Below are 14917 nucleotides of genomic sequence, written 5' to 3'. Positions count from 1 at the left end.
ACATCAGAAACACAGTGCTGAATGAGAGCATGCGTACAGAACGATGTACACACAGCTCGGTGTGATTTACACAGATTCTTTAAATATCTGTTGAGAGAGAGAAACACCAGGCTCGGGAAAGTCTGAAGGGACCATGGATATTGGGGGCAGAAAACTCAAAGGGGTTTTAACTTACAACATTTTGCTTATTAAGTTGGATGGTGTACACACAGGTTTCATTATATTAGTCTTTTTATCTTAGAAGTCTAAAAATACTTAAAATAAAAATAAATACATAAATAACAATATCCACCCAACAGAGAATAAATGGAAAGAACAACCAAGAAAATTCTGTAAAGGGCAAGCTGTTATATGTATTTGTAACTTACTAAAACATTACGAAGCTGCGGGATTCAGAGCAGGACAGCACCCGCTCAGGAGCAGACAATTCACTGGAACTGTACAGAAAGTAAATGCAGAACCCGAACCTAACAATGCTGCAGCATCAGGCCCATCGCCTACAAAGCACTGGCCTAACTTCTCAAAAATGCCAATGTTGTGAAAGACAAAGAAGGGCTGAGAAGTCGCCCAGGCTGAAGGAGACATGTGCACATACACGCGTGGGCTGCATGCCACACAGGTCCTGGACGGCCTGCTTGGTGGAGGAGGATGGCTGAAAAGAGGTGACTGGCAAAATCTGAACACAGAATATGTATTAAATTCTAGAACTGCATTAATATTATGTTTCCTGATTTTGATAATTTATATTTTACTGCAGCTATATGTCAGGGAGTGTCCTTGTATTCTGACATCCAGGGGCTCGATGTCTGCAACTTAGATCTACCTATTTCTCTAAAATGTGGAGGAAGCAGAGGGAGGGAAGAGAAAGAATGATAAAGCAAATGTAGCAAAAAGTTAACAATTGGTTAATCTAAGTGAAGGGTATATGTGCTATGCTTGCAACTTTGTGTAAATTTGAAGTTATTTCAAAATAAAAAATTAAACACAAACATAAGCAAGAGTATAGATTTTCAGTACATGATAAAAATGTCAATTCGAAATCAGTGAGAAAAAGGAGGATAATTACTTACAGGGTACTATGACAATTAGTAAAATAGAACAACTAGAGAAACAGGTGAATATTTACCTAAACTCAAAATATAGAAAGAAACCTCTAAGCCAGAAAACAGTGAAATAAACCTTTAAAGTAGACTGACAGGGTTCATTAGATGAAAAAAAAGTTATCTGTGTATTTTTAATAAAAGAAAAATTAAAAGGCAAATGACAAGTTTGAGAAACATGTGTAACAGAGAAGGAGCAATTTCCTTAACACATAAAGAACCCCTACAAACTAACAAGAAAAATACAAACACACAAGTAGAAAAATTAGCTAAAAACTTGCATAAATAACCCACAAAAGAAGAAATATAAATGGCTGATAAATAGATTAAAAAATTTAAAATTGCTCGGAATATAAGACATTTTTAAAAGATGCATTTTTTAAACTATTATGTTGGTAAAGATTTAGAAAATAATACCTAGGTAGGTAAAGCTATATAATAAAACATATATATATATTATACTTTGTAATTTTGAAAAATAGCAGGAAACACACTGATATGTTACCGGCAACTATGTTGAAATGCTAAAAGTTGGAAACTTTTTAAATTGTGTTTACTGTATTTTGAAGTTTCTGTTATGAAATGAAGTATTTAAGCAATCAGTAAAAAGTTATTAGAAATAAGTTTCTTACGTAAAGGAGTGTTACCTGAGTTGTGAGACGGGGTTGCAACGGTCCCAAGCGTGCATCAGGTGCCTCACCTGAACCCTGGGCCTCAGGGGTAGGAAGGGGGTGATGAGGCAGCTTCCCTATAAACGAGATGAGGGAAATGGTTTGTCCTCTGTGTGCACGTCACTTGGGTTTCTCTCGTGGTGAATTCAAATACTCAAGAAGAACAGTAAGTACCTCTTCAAAACCAAAGTCACTTCTCTTTCAAGAGAACTTGGGGGGTGGACACCTGTGACTTGTACAACACACACCAGCATTTCAGCAGACTTCAGAACACACAGAAGCCTTCCACAGCAGCACATACCCCTTACGCAGCTTCTCAAAGTGGCAGTCATGAGCCATCCATTAAGAGACCCAAAGACATACCCTCTCCGCAGCAGAGAAAAATAAGAAGCAAAAAAGTTTAAGTATATACACTTGAGGATTATTCTTGTAATCAATGCTTCAGCAGTCTTCTTTGAAAATAGGCGTAAACATCTTAGATTAACTTTATCTAAAACTTTTTTTTGCCGGGGGTGAGGGGTGGGGGGTGGGGGGGTGGGGTGGGGTGGGGGTGGGGAGTGGGCGGTGGGGGACTAACTTTGTTTTGCATGACACAGAAACAACCAACTGTAACTTCTCAGTTGCACTATTCTTGTTATGAACTCTCATCAGATCTTTCACTTTTGAAAATTATTAGTAAGTTAACCATGGCCATGTTAAGTCTTTGACATCTCCATGGACAAAAAATATGTTGTCTGCCATTTCAATAAACAAAGAATGTTGCCTGCCACCAAGCTATCAGCCTCTGCAGCCACCCCAACTGTGCACCCTGAGGGGATTTGGGATGGAGAAAAACAGGACACTGTCCCTACATAGTTAAGATGCATATCAAAGGAATGATTTCAATGGGCCCAAGGTCTTGCATCTTCCCATAGGTAGAAAGGCACTAAAATCCTCGAGATGTCTGCTTTTTGTGATTAGCAGTAATCTTTTGATGTCTGACTACATATATATTGTTTCAGCAAAAACTCCTACATATTCTTTCTCCTCCCTGACCTCTTTGGAACAGTCTCTCAGATCCATCTGACAGGCTACCTTCCCAGACTACAGTCCTCAGTAATGTTCTTGAATAAAACATAATTCTCAACTTTTAGGTTGTGCATTTTTAATTCAGTGAACATCTACAAAGAGTTTGTTTACTTTAATGGAAAAAAAATGAAAGAAAGAAAGAAGAAAAAGGAGAGAAAGCTTTACAGTCAGGTCAGCACAGTGGGAAAAGACTGTGCTTAGAGGCATTGCTTAGACCACCGTGAGGCCATCCCAGTGGACTGACTCAGGATTTCCAGAACTCTAGTCAAGAAGCAGATGGACCATTGAGACCTCAGGACCAAGACTGAGAGGAACAAGGATTAACCACCTAGGACTGAAGGAACCAATGAGGGACGAGGCAGCTGTTGTTGGGAACACTATAGATGTGATTTTAATGTTCTCCTTTCTAGATATGCAAGGAACTCTTTCTTTTTCCCCTTAAGCTGTCTGTAGTCCACATACATTTAGTGGTCTCTGGTTTTGTAAACTGAAATGAAACATTTCTAAGTGGTATCTTGTTCTCCCTGCCCGAGTCCTCCAGAACTCAGAAACTCCTGTTGACTATTCTTACTTGCCTGACAATATAGTAATTTGCATAGGCTCAAAGAGAATCTGTCCTTGTTTTTACCAGGATTTGACTGGAAATGTGGATTATGCAGCCAAGGCCCTGCCTGGGCAGCCAGAGTTGAGAATGATACTCATTTAATTATCAGGACCCATTGCCTGTAAGGATCTGTGGTTGACTTCATGGAGCAATGCTCACAAAGCCCTCCCTCCCAGGATAACTGGCAGGTGCCAGGCTCACAGAGGGTTAAGGAAGGTCATCTCCTGGCAGGTCCAGGAACCTCAGAATATTTTGGAAACCTCAAGAAAAAAGGAATTTTCTCAAAATCAGCAAGCAGGTGAAACATGGAGAGTTCTTGGCTTCCTGGACTCAGGACAACAAACAAGCTTTCAAAAGTCCAATCTGAAATCGTGATGGAAAGTTCCAGCAAAGCAAACTCAAGAAGGCTAACACCGTGAATTAACACTCTTGCTGCGCCTATGGAAACGATCAGGCCAAATGATACCAGACTTGTTTTGTGATCAAGAATAGTCTTTGAGATTATTTTTCTTTTTCTCTTTTTTCTTTTGGCCACGCTGTGTGACTTGTGGGATCTTAGTTCCCCGACCAGGAATTGAACATAAGCCCTCAGCAGTGAAAGCGCAGAGTCCTAACCATTGGACCGCCAGGGAATTCCCCGAGATTATTTTTTTATCAAAAGCTGAGATACTGTAGGGAGGGACTTCTCTGGTGGCACAGTGGTTAAGAATCCGCCTGCCAAAACAGGGCACACGGGTTCGAGCCCTGGGCCGGGAAGATCCCACATGCCGCGGAGCACCTAAGCCTGAACGCCACAACTCCTGAGCCTGCGCTCCAGAGCCCACAAGCCACAACTACTGAGCCCGCATGCCACAACTACTGAAGCCTGTGCACCTAGAGCCCGTGCTCTGTATCAAGAGAAGCCACCGCAGTGAGAAGCCTGTGCACTGCAACGAAGAGTAGCCCCTGCTCGCCGCAACTAGAGAAAGACCACACGCAGCAACGAAGACCCAATGCAGCCAAAAGTAAATAAATTAATTTTTTTAAAAAGAAACTGCAGGGAAAAAACTGTGTTCCAGTGGAAACTGCATAGCCTACTGCGCACCCTGAGGAGCTATCAGGTTCTTGCCTCTCATTGTGCCTGAACTACTTTACAACTCTGGAAGTTGACAGACACGCAAACTACACCTTGTCCCTTGGAGTTTTCATGGGCTCCCCCTCCCCCCTTTAGAGAAACCAGTTCTGCCCCATTTGCAATTCAATTCCTTTACTCCAAATAAATTTGTGCTCCTGATTTTTCCTTGGAATTGCTTATAACATGTGACTGATTTCCTCACTGTTTAGTAAACAGATGAGAATTCTAAACACGGGATCTTTTTTTTTTTTTTCCGGGATCATTTTCATATCTGTTTGAGAGCCATATTTTACTTCTTTCTGAAAATTACTTTTTAAAACCTGGTTAAAGAAATATTATTAAATGTTATTAAACATCAGAAAGGACACTGACTAATATGAACCATGATGAGCTATTAACTGTCATGAACACTTCTGCTCTAAGTAACACGGCATAAAAATTGATACAACACAATGGTGAGGAGGAGAAATGGACAGAAATACAAGAGCAGTGCAAGATTTTAACACAAAGATCATGGTTCTTGGCTTTTCAAGTCGACGAGTATAAAGAAGTTTAGACAGAATGTTAATAATTGTATTTAAGCTGAGGCGTCCCAGCACTGGAGCCTACAGGCTGTTGGGTGGGGCTGGGTCTTCGTGCCAGGGTGGTGGTCTCCAGGAGAGCTCACGCCAGTGGGTGTTCCCTGGTACCTCCGCCACCAGTGTCCTTGTCCCCACAGTGAGCTGCAGCTGCCTCCCACCTCCTCGGAGACCCCCCAAGACCAGCAGGATAGTCTTCGGTATTTTGCTCATTTGTTCATCCATGTGAACATAAAATCCAGTTTGTCCAGCTCCTTGAAAAAAATATGCTGGGATTTTGATCAGTTTGAGAATTGACGTCCTCAAAAAAGTAAACTCTCTGTATCAGTGGACATACTATATCTCTGTTTATCTAGGTCTTCTTTAGCATCTTTAATAAAACTGTAATTTTTTTCCAATAAGAAAAAAATATATTTAATAAGGCTGCTTAATAGAACAGAATCAAAAGTAGACTTCAACTCATGCTTAAAAATAACTGAAGGAATTCTTTTTTAAATAAATTTATTTATTTATTTTTGGCTGAGTTGGGTCCTCGTTGCTGCACGCGGGCTTTCCCCAGTTGTGGCAAGTGGGGGCTACTCTTTGTTGTGGTGCGCAGGCTTCTCATTGCGGTGGCTTCTCTTGTTGAGGAGCACGGGCTCTAGGTGAACAGGCTTCAGTAGTTGTGGCTCGTGGGCTTAGTTGCTCCGCGGCATGTGGGATCTTCCTGGACCAGGGCTCGAACCCACGTCCCCTGCATTGGCAGGTGGATCCTTATAAACACTGCACCACCAGGGAAGCCCATTAAAGGAATTTTGAAACTCTCTCTTGTGAAAATTAACCAAGGGAATCTCACTAAGATGGAGTGGGAGACCAGAAGGGGAGCCCTTATGCACGTCCCACTCACATCAATACAGATCCTAACAGAAGAGACTACCTTGCATCTCCATACGGAAGTGACACTGCTTTACTGCTGCCTGTGGGAGGAAGACATTCTCCTTGCCTGGCAGCAGCCCAACCAATGAGAGATCATTACAGCTTAGCCAATGAAAAACCACTACACTTTGAACCCCCATTTTCCTCCAATGGACTGTTTATAACGGCTCCCCACAATGTCCCCTTCTCCTCTATAAAAGAGTTTCCTCTCTTTTGCTTTACCCGACTTGCGTGTGGTTCACCATAGTTGTATGTTCTGAACTGCAATTCTTTGCTGCTCCTTAATAAACTCGTTTTGCTGATAAAAATAACTGTTTTAGGTTAACATTACACGGAGGTCCGACCGAGATCCAGAGCAGACCCCTGACAACCCCAAGGCTGGTGAGCAAACAGGTATGGTACCAACAGAGCCCACTGAGCTCACTGTTTTTCTAGTCACCCCTGGAGTTTGAGGGTAAGCTTTTCTCCTGGATCTGAGCTCCACTCTTTTTGCATTTGGAAGCTCTCTAGGCTTTATCTGGGATCTGTTCAAAGGCTTCATCCTTTTTTTGTTAAGGCCTTGTTTTGTCCGTGAGTACTCACTTGGCACTTCAGCCGGACTTGAAATCAGGCTGTCCCTATTGGAACTGTGCTGGCATTTGGTCCAATTCCTTTTGGAACTGGGCTGTTCCTATTTGGAACTGTGCCATTCAGCCTCTGGCCTGATTCCGTTGGGATCAGGCTGTCCCTACTGGAACTGTGATGCTATTTGGCCTGCAGGCTGTTTAAGAATTACCTCTTTGGTTTAAGAGAAAAAAAAAAAACTCTCGAAAATGGGATCCCAGTTATCTAAATGTCTTGAGGGCACCCCACATTCAAGGACCCTGTCTGATTTTATGTTTAAAAACCACAGCCCCTCCTCCTGCACATTTCTATGGGGAAATTTCAGGCTCCCCAAACTTACCTTTCTTAAAACTATATTAGCCATAGCTCTGAAATCATCAAAATTAAACCGGGAGCCTCTTTTGGTTGCTATTTTGAGGCTTCCAAACATTATCAGGAATTTAAAATTGCTTCCCTGCAAATACAATAATTACATTAACTGAGGCAAACAATTAAAGAAAGACAAAATGGCTCTGAAGTCTCATGCTCAGCTCCCCCAACTCCTTTGTCCCTGGTGTCATCTTGTTCATCCTCCCACCCCTGCTTCTTTGTCTCAGGCTCTGCCACCCTCTGAACCTATCAGAACCTGCCCTTTAAAGTGAAATATTCTGAGGGTCCAAAGAGACCCCAGATTACTTATGTTCCCTTGAGGAAGGGTGAATTGCCAGACGCAGTTAAAGACTTTCCTAAAGTAACTGAGGGCCCCCGGTAGGTTTGCTGGAGAATTTAGCATAGTTATTCAAACCTACCAGTCTGGTTTCTCAGATTTATATCAGTTAGTTTACATGCTTTTTGAGGGGCAAGCCAAACACTGGATGAAATTAGCCCGATGGAAACACCCTGGAGGGGATTTAGAAAAACAAACCCCTAGCTTTTGGCAAGAGGTCAGAACGTGCTGAAAACCTCCACCAGCAATTACAGTCGTCTTTCCTAAGCCTGTTGATGGGAATAAAATTTAGGTTTTCACACAAAAATCTGATGAACCTGTTCATAACTATTATAATTGACTTCACATTGTTTTTAAAGAAAATTCTGGTCTTCCTTCAGATGTTCAAACCACTCAGATACCCCTTATCTCCATACTTATGAATGGGCTGAACCAGGATCTTTCTCTTTTAAAAGAACAAGGGTGGAATGGGAAATTACGTCCACTCTAGACTTAGTTAACTTGGCAAATTAGTTCACTCGAATCCTAGATGAATCACCTAAAAGAAAGACCACTAGGGCTCCCCTGGTGGCGCAGTGGTTGAGAGTCCGCCTGCCGATGCAGGGGACACGGGTTCATGCCCCGGTCCGGGAAGTTCCCACATGCCGCGGACCGGCTGGACCCATGAGCCATGGCCGCTAAGCCTGCGCGGCCGGAGCCTGTGCTCCGCAACGGGAGAGGCCACAACAGTGAGAGGCCCACGTACTGCAAAGAAAAAAGAAAAAAGAAAGAAAGACCACTAAATTCTTAATCTTCAACTCCCGAAAATGAAGGCCCCTTAACGAAACCCAAAACCTTCTAGTTTCTGCTATTACTGTAAAGAGCGAGGACACTGGAAAGACTGTTACAAGTTTAAGTGTTTCGGGCATCTTCAGCCCTCTAACCAGCCTCTCCAATATCCTCTTAACTCCCAATGAGGGGCTCCAAGGAAGGACAGAGGCTCTCCCAATCCTCTCCTTGAATCAGCTTGGAGAAGCCACTCTCCAGATTGGGAACGAATCTCTCTCTGTCCTTACAGACACCAGACCACACTCTCAGTGCTCAGCCCCACTGCTAGAAAGGAGCCCCTGCCTCAAAATACTAAAATGGTCCAAACAGTGGGGGATCTCTAATGCACCTCAACAGGGTCCTGTTTCTGAACCTATTCCCTTTTGCTTAGACCCTTTAAGAGATACACACCCTCTTCTCCTTAGCTCCTCCGTCCCTATTCATTTAATAGGCTGAGACTTCTTGGAAAAGTATCATGCCTGAACTTCTTTCTTCCAAAAGGGGGAAACAGTAAAATTTGACAGTCGCCATCAAAATAGCCACCAAGTGAATTAAATGATCCTTCGACATCTTTTATTTGCTCTGTCTCCAACGGTTCTGGAACTGATTCCGGAAACACTAATCATTTGTCCCTATTGAATCAGCCACCACTCTCCTTATGGGCAAACTCTCCAATTGGTATTGGCAAAATCCACAGTGTACCTCCCATCGAGATTCAAATAGATCCCTCAAAACCTCTCCTCAAGTAAAAAAGCCCTTCAAGGTATAAAGTCCATAATAGAAGACTTTGAGGCTTATGGCCTCATTATCCCCTACAGTAGTTCGTGTGGTACTCCTATCTCAGCCGTGAGAAAACCCGTTTCCTCTCGTTTTACTGGACTTCCACGTGGTTCACCGTAGCTGCAGTCCTAAATGGCAATTCTTTGCTGTTCCCATTTTGCTGGAAAAATAACTGGCCATTTTTGTGTTTTAGGTGAACAATCCTAACCTAACTTGAGTGAAATGGAAAACCTGAGCCCATAGGGGCAGAACATCTGGCAACTAATCACCCTGATAATATGATCCCTCAAAACCCCTGGGACATGGCCAAAGCCATACTCAGATGGGAAATTCACACCTTAAAAAATGCAATTACTGGGCTTGCTTGATGGTACAGTGGTTGAGAATTCGCCTGCCAATGCAGGGGACACGGGTTCGAGCCCTGGTCCGAGAAGATCCCACATGCCGCGGAGCAACTAAGCCCGTGAGCCACAACTACTGAGCCTGCACTCTAGAGCCCATGAGACACAATCACTGAGCCTGCGTGCCACAACTACTGAAGCCCACACACCTAGAGCCCGTGCTCCGCAACAAGAGAAGCCACTGCAATGAGAAGCCCGCACACCACAACGAAGAGTAGCCCCTGCTCGTCGCAACTAGAGAAAGACCGCACACAGCAATGAAGACCCAATGCAGCTAAAAATAAATAAATTTATATATATAAAAAATGCAATTACTAAACAAAAAAGAATGAAGTAAATGTTTAAGAAATCAGGGAAAGAACAATAAAATTATCCCAAGGAAAAGAATGAATAAAGATGAAATGGAAACTTCTGGTAAAGACACAGGAATCTACCCATTGGCTCCAAGCAGTCACCTTTGAGGAAACCCCCTGGAAGGTAGCAGAGAAATTTTAAAACACACACACACACACACACACACACACACACAATGTAAATAAACACATCTAACATGCTCCAGAAGAGATTAGAAAGAAATAGGAAGAAGTGGTATTTAAAGAAACAATGGGTGAATGGATAAAGAAGATGTGGCAGATATATACAATGGAATATTACTCAGCCATAAAAAGAAACAAAATTGAGTTATTTGTAGTGAGGTGGATGGACCTAGAGACTGTCATACAGAGTGAAGTAAGTCAGAAAGAGCAAAAGAAACCCCGTATGCTAACACATATATATGGAATCTAAAAAAAAAAATGGTTCTGAAGAACTTAGGGGCAGGACAGGAATAAAGATGCAGACGTAGAGAATGGACTTGAGGACATGGGGAGGGGGAAGGGTAAGCTGGGACGAAGTGAGAGAGTGGCACTGACATATATACACTACCAAATGTAAAATAGATAGCTAGTGGGAAGCAGCCGCATAGCACAGGGAGATCAGCTAGGTGCTTTGTGACCACCTAGAGGGGTGGGATAGGGAGGGTGGGAGGGAGACACAAGAGGGAGGAGATATGGGGATGTATGTAAATGTATAGCTGATTCACTTTGTTATACAGCAGAAACTAATACACCACAGTAAAGCAATTATACTCCAATAATGATGTTAAAAAAAAAAAAAAAAGAAAGAAACAATGGGGACTTCCCTGGTGGCTCAGTGGTTAAGAATCCACCTGCCAATGCAGGGGACACGGGTTCGAGCCCTGGTCTGGGAAGATCCCACATGCCGCGGAACAACTAAGCCCGTGTGCCACAACTACTGAGCCTGCGCTCTAGAGCCCACCAGCCACAACTACTGAGCCCCCGTGCCACAACTACTGAAGCCTGCAGGCCTAGAGCCCGTGCTCTGCAACAGAGAAGCCACTGCGATGAGAAGCCCGCGCACCACAACGAAGAGTAGCCCCCACTCACCACAACTAGAGAAAGCCCGCGCGCAGCAACGAAGACCCAATGCAGCCAAAAATAAATAAATTTATTTAAAAAAAAATGGCTGAGAATTTTAAAGAATCAGAAAAAAAAAACCAAAACCAACCAACCACAGTCTTAAGATTTAAAAAACATACTGATTCCAGAGCAGGTTAAATTAAAGCAGAGCAACTCTCACGTAGACACAGGATGGTAAAACAGGAGCACAAACGGATTAGATGAAAAAAATCTGAGAGCAGCCAGAGAGGAAAGGGAGGCCACCCACGAGGAAGGGGCTTGTACTAATGCTGGCTTCTCAGAAGACAGCAGGGTATTGTCTTTATTTTTTTTTGCTACGTTGGGTCTTCGTTGCTGCGTCCGGGCTTTCTCTCGTTGTGGCAAGTGGGTCTACTCTTGGCTGCAGTGCGCGGGCTTCTTACTGCAGTGTCTTCTCTTGCATTGGAGCACGGGCTCTAGGCACACGGGCTCAGTAGTTGTGGTGCACAGACTTCGTTGCTCCGCGGCATGTGGGATCTTCCCGGACCAGGGCTCGAACCCGTGTCCCCTGCATTGGCAGGTGGATTCTTTTTTCTTATTTATTTTATTTATTAATTTTTGGCTGCATTGGGTCTTCTTTGCTACGTGCAGGCTTTCTCTAGTTGCAGCGAGTGGGGCTACTCTTCATTGCAGTGCGTGGGCTTCTCCTTGCGGTGGCTTCTCTTGTTGCCGAGCACAGGCTCTAGGCGCATGGGCTTCAGTAGTTGTGGCTCGTGGGCTCTAGAGCACAGGCTCAGTAGTTGTGGTACACGGGCTTAGTTGTTCCGCAGCATGTGGGATCTTCCCAGACCAGGGCTCGAACCCGTGTCCCCTGAATTGGCAGGTGGATTCTTAACCACTGCGCCACCAGGGAAGTTGCTATTGTCTTTGAAAAAGTTGTAAGAAAATGCTAATCAGAGGTCTCTTTCCAGCTACGCCATCGTTCTAGAAAGTGGTCAAAATAAAATCATTTTATGAAGACAAAGAGTTTATTGCCCACAGGTTCTTCTTGAAGGAAAGACTAGATCCCTGAATGTCAGTTCCTTTCCCTCCCAGGCCCTCAGAAGAGATGTGTGAAATTGTGCATGACCCAGGGCTCCCGAGGGTCCTAGAGAAGCAGAGTGTGGCAGGTTACTGACAGCGAGGGGCAAACATGCCAAGAGTTCATAAAATGTGACTGAAATCACTGCTTCTAAATTAATATCATTTACAGTAGGATTGGAAATCCTTATGTATGATCATAATTAATTACATGTAAAGAGGTATTTTACTATTTATGTAAGTGTGCCCAATAAACAGCATTGGGTCAGCCAGCTAACCGCTTAGGAAAAGATAAAGATAAATCCCTAATTTGTTCTTTTCTTTTACTAAATCATTTCTAGATGAATTAAAAATTCAGCAAGAAGAAAGTTGGGGGAAGGGACAAAAGAAATTCAGCAGGAAAACTACATGATAATGAGATATAAATGGCCAAAACACACACACACAGAGAAATGTAAAGAAATACAAATTAAAACAATGAACTATTTTTACCTAACTAAATTGGCAAAAAACATTTTCTAATGAATTTTTAGTTTCTGTGAAGCTGTGGTCAAGTAGGCACTTTATTGTTGTAAAAATGCCTGAGATGAGCTTTGGTGGGGGGTAGGGGTGGACTGGGGGCACGACCATGCCCTCCTGCGAGGCTGGCTACAGCATGACTGCCGAGCTGCAGGACGGACATGTGATTCCAGCGTGGAGTCTCCTCCCAGCGGGGCCAGCGAGGGAATGAGTGCAGACCGAGGCAGGGGCCACGTGGAGTTCCAACGTGAGGGTGCGTGTGACAGTGTGAACACACACCCCGACAGACAGACAGATAGGCGCCAAAATGCGGATGAGTTCTAGTCAGTAATTTGTGCTTTCCAGTATAAGTTAACAATTTCTCAGCATTCATTTGTATTTTTATAGTGAGCAAACAGCCTTTCATAATCAGAATAAAAAGAGAGCTTTTAAGAAGTGCTGGCTATGGGACTTCTCTGGTGGTGCAGTGGTTAAGAATCTGCCTGCCAATGCAGGGGACATGGGTTCGAGCCCTGGTCCGGGAAGATCCCACATGCCGCGGAGCAACTACACCCATGTGCCACAACTACTGAGCTTGCGCTCTAGAGCCCACAAGCCACAGCTACTGAGCCTGCGAGCTGCAACTACTGAAGCCCGCGCGCCTAGAGCCCATGCTCTGCAACAAGAGAAGCCACCACAATGAGAAGCCCACGCACCACAACGAAGAATAGCCCCCGCTCACTGAAACTAGAGAAAGCCCGCGTGCAGCAACAAAGACCCAACACAGCCAAAAAAATAAAATAATAATAATAATAAATAAATAAATAAAAACAAATGCTGGCTATCAAAGGCTATATACTGTGTGATTCCAACTGTATGACATTCTGGAAAAGGCTAAACTATGGAGACAGTGAAAAGATGAGTGGTTGTCAGAAGTCAGGAGGGAGGATGACCAGTGGAGCACAGAGGCTCCAAACCCACAGAACACACACCACCAAGGTGAACCTGATGTAAACTACGGACTCTGGGTGACGCTGTGTCAAAGTAGTTTCACTGATTACGACAAATGTACCATCTAGAGTGGATGTGGATTATGAGGGAGGAGTGCGTGTGCGGGGTCAGGGAGTGTACGGGAAATCTGTGTCTTCTGCTCAGTTTTGCTGTGAACCTAAAACTACCCCCCAAATAAAGTCTTTCAAAAGTGTTAGATGTTAAGATCCTTAGAAACAACACTTTAAGGTATCCTAGCTGTATACCATAGATTAGGAAAACATCATGTGCAGTTCCAATTTCTGGCAAAAGCTGAATTGGCAGCAGGAGGAAGAACAGAGTAGGAGAGAGGTGGGCCAAGCTGAAGTCCACTCAGTTTGGCTGCATGACCTGCCCTTTTCTGGCCCTCCACCGTGCAGGCCTGCTCAGGCTGTGCTGGCATCCATCGTGGTCCTGGCCTCACCCACAGCAGATGGTGTAATGGCCTCTCAGAAGTGAGGGGTGAGCACTCAGAGCTGGGCTGACAGGAGTGCAAACGGGGACGGGGCACCTGGGGACAGGTGACTCCCCAGCACTGCCACCCACCCACTTGCCTGGAGAAGAGGTGGGGGAGTGAAGGGCTGAATCAAGGGCCGCCTGGGCAGCTCTGGGCCACACGCCCAACCACGCGAGTCTGCCTGTCTGTAAATGCGGATCCGAAGGCCCGGACCTGAGAGGGAGGGACGTGGCTGGCACAGGAGCCTGACCCCAGGCTGTGGAGGATGCAGGATGAAACCAGGGCCAGTGAAGGGGCTGCTCTGCTAGCTGCCTGCGGGGATGAGGTCCCTTCCCAGAGGCACACAGGCGAGGACAAGCCTTGGGGCAGGGGCAGGTGTACGCTGGGGTCAACCCTGCCTGGTGGCGCTGAAACCAGAGGGAGCCAGAGTGGGTGTGGCTCTGCCTTGGCTGTACGGTCTCACATTTTCAATATTGTCAAGTGATGATAAGATACTTCTGTCACAGCTGGTCATTCTGTACCACTTAATGATCGCAGTCACATGACTGATGACCCTGGTAAATCATCTTTGTAAAAAAATGCAGACAGACCAGTCTTGTTCACAGCCTTTGCTATCCCCCAAATGTGGGAGAGTAGAAACCTACCATCGCACGGTGTTGGGGGAGGGTGGCCTTCCCAAATGGGAACCAACGGAGTATGCTGGACATTCTTACAAACCACCAGTGACAGAGAAGTTCACAGAGCAAACCCCAAACCCTTCACCCATCTCTTCTCACTCCGCTATCCTCCTCAAAGCGCTGGATGTGCTTCCTTCCAGTCCGCGCTGTATGTGCACGCGTGCACACACACGCTTTGTATGTTCACCTGGGGCTCCAAGCACACTGTTCGGCGGGCTGCTCCTCTCACAGGCTGACGCGTCTGGGCTAGCACACACAGCGTGTGGTCAGTGGGCCGAGCTGGTCCTTACAGTGTCCAGGCCCGCGAGGAAAGGACACAAAGTGAGAATACGCGTTAGGACGTCAGGGGCTTTGAAGTAATTTGGAAGGGCCACATTTTTATTGTACTTGACA

General features: G+C 44.7%; 1 protein-coding gene across 1 annotated transcript in view; it reads right to left on the bottom strand.

Annotated features, from left to right (window-relative positions):
- Nucleotides 1-14917, bottom strand: part of CCDC57 (coiled-coil domain containing 57) — a 104783-nt gene that overhangs the window by 31634 nt on the left and 58232 nt on the right. The window contains exon 16 of the mRNA XM_060134261.1: nt 1748-1848. Within this exon, the coding sequence (XP_059990244.1) occupies nt 1748-1848 (101 nt within the window). The remainder of the gene's footprint in view (nt 1-1747; nt 1849-14917) is intronic.

Source organism: Lagenorhynchus albirostris, chromosome 20, assembly GCF_949774975.1.
Source record: "Lagenorhynchus albirostris chromosome 20, mLagAlb1.1, whole genome shotgun sequence".
Lineage (NCBI taxonomy): Eukaryota > Metazoa > Chordata > Mammalia > Artiodactyla > Delphinidae > Lagenorhynchus > Lagenorhynchus albirostris.
Note: the sequence above shows the minus strand (reverse complement) of the source record. Positions and strands in the feature narration are given on the sequence as shown.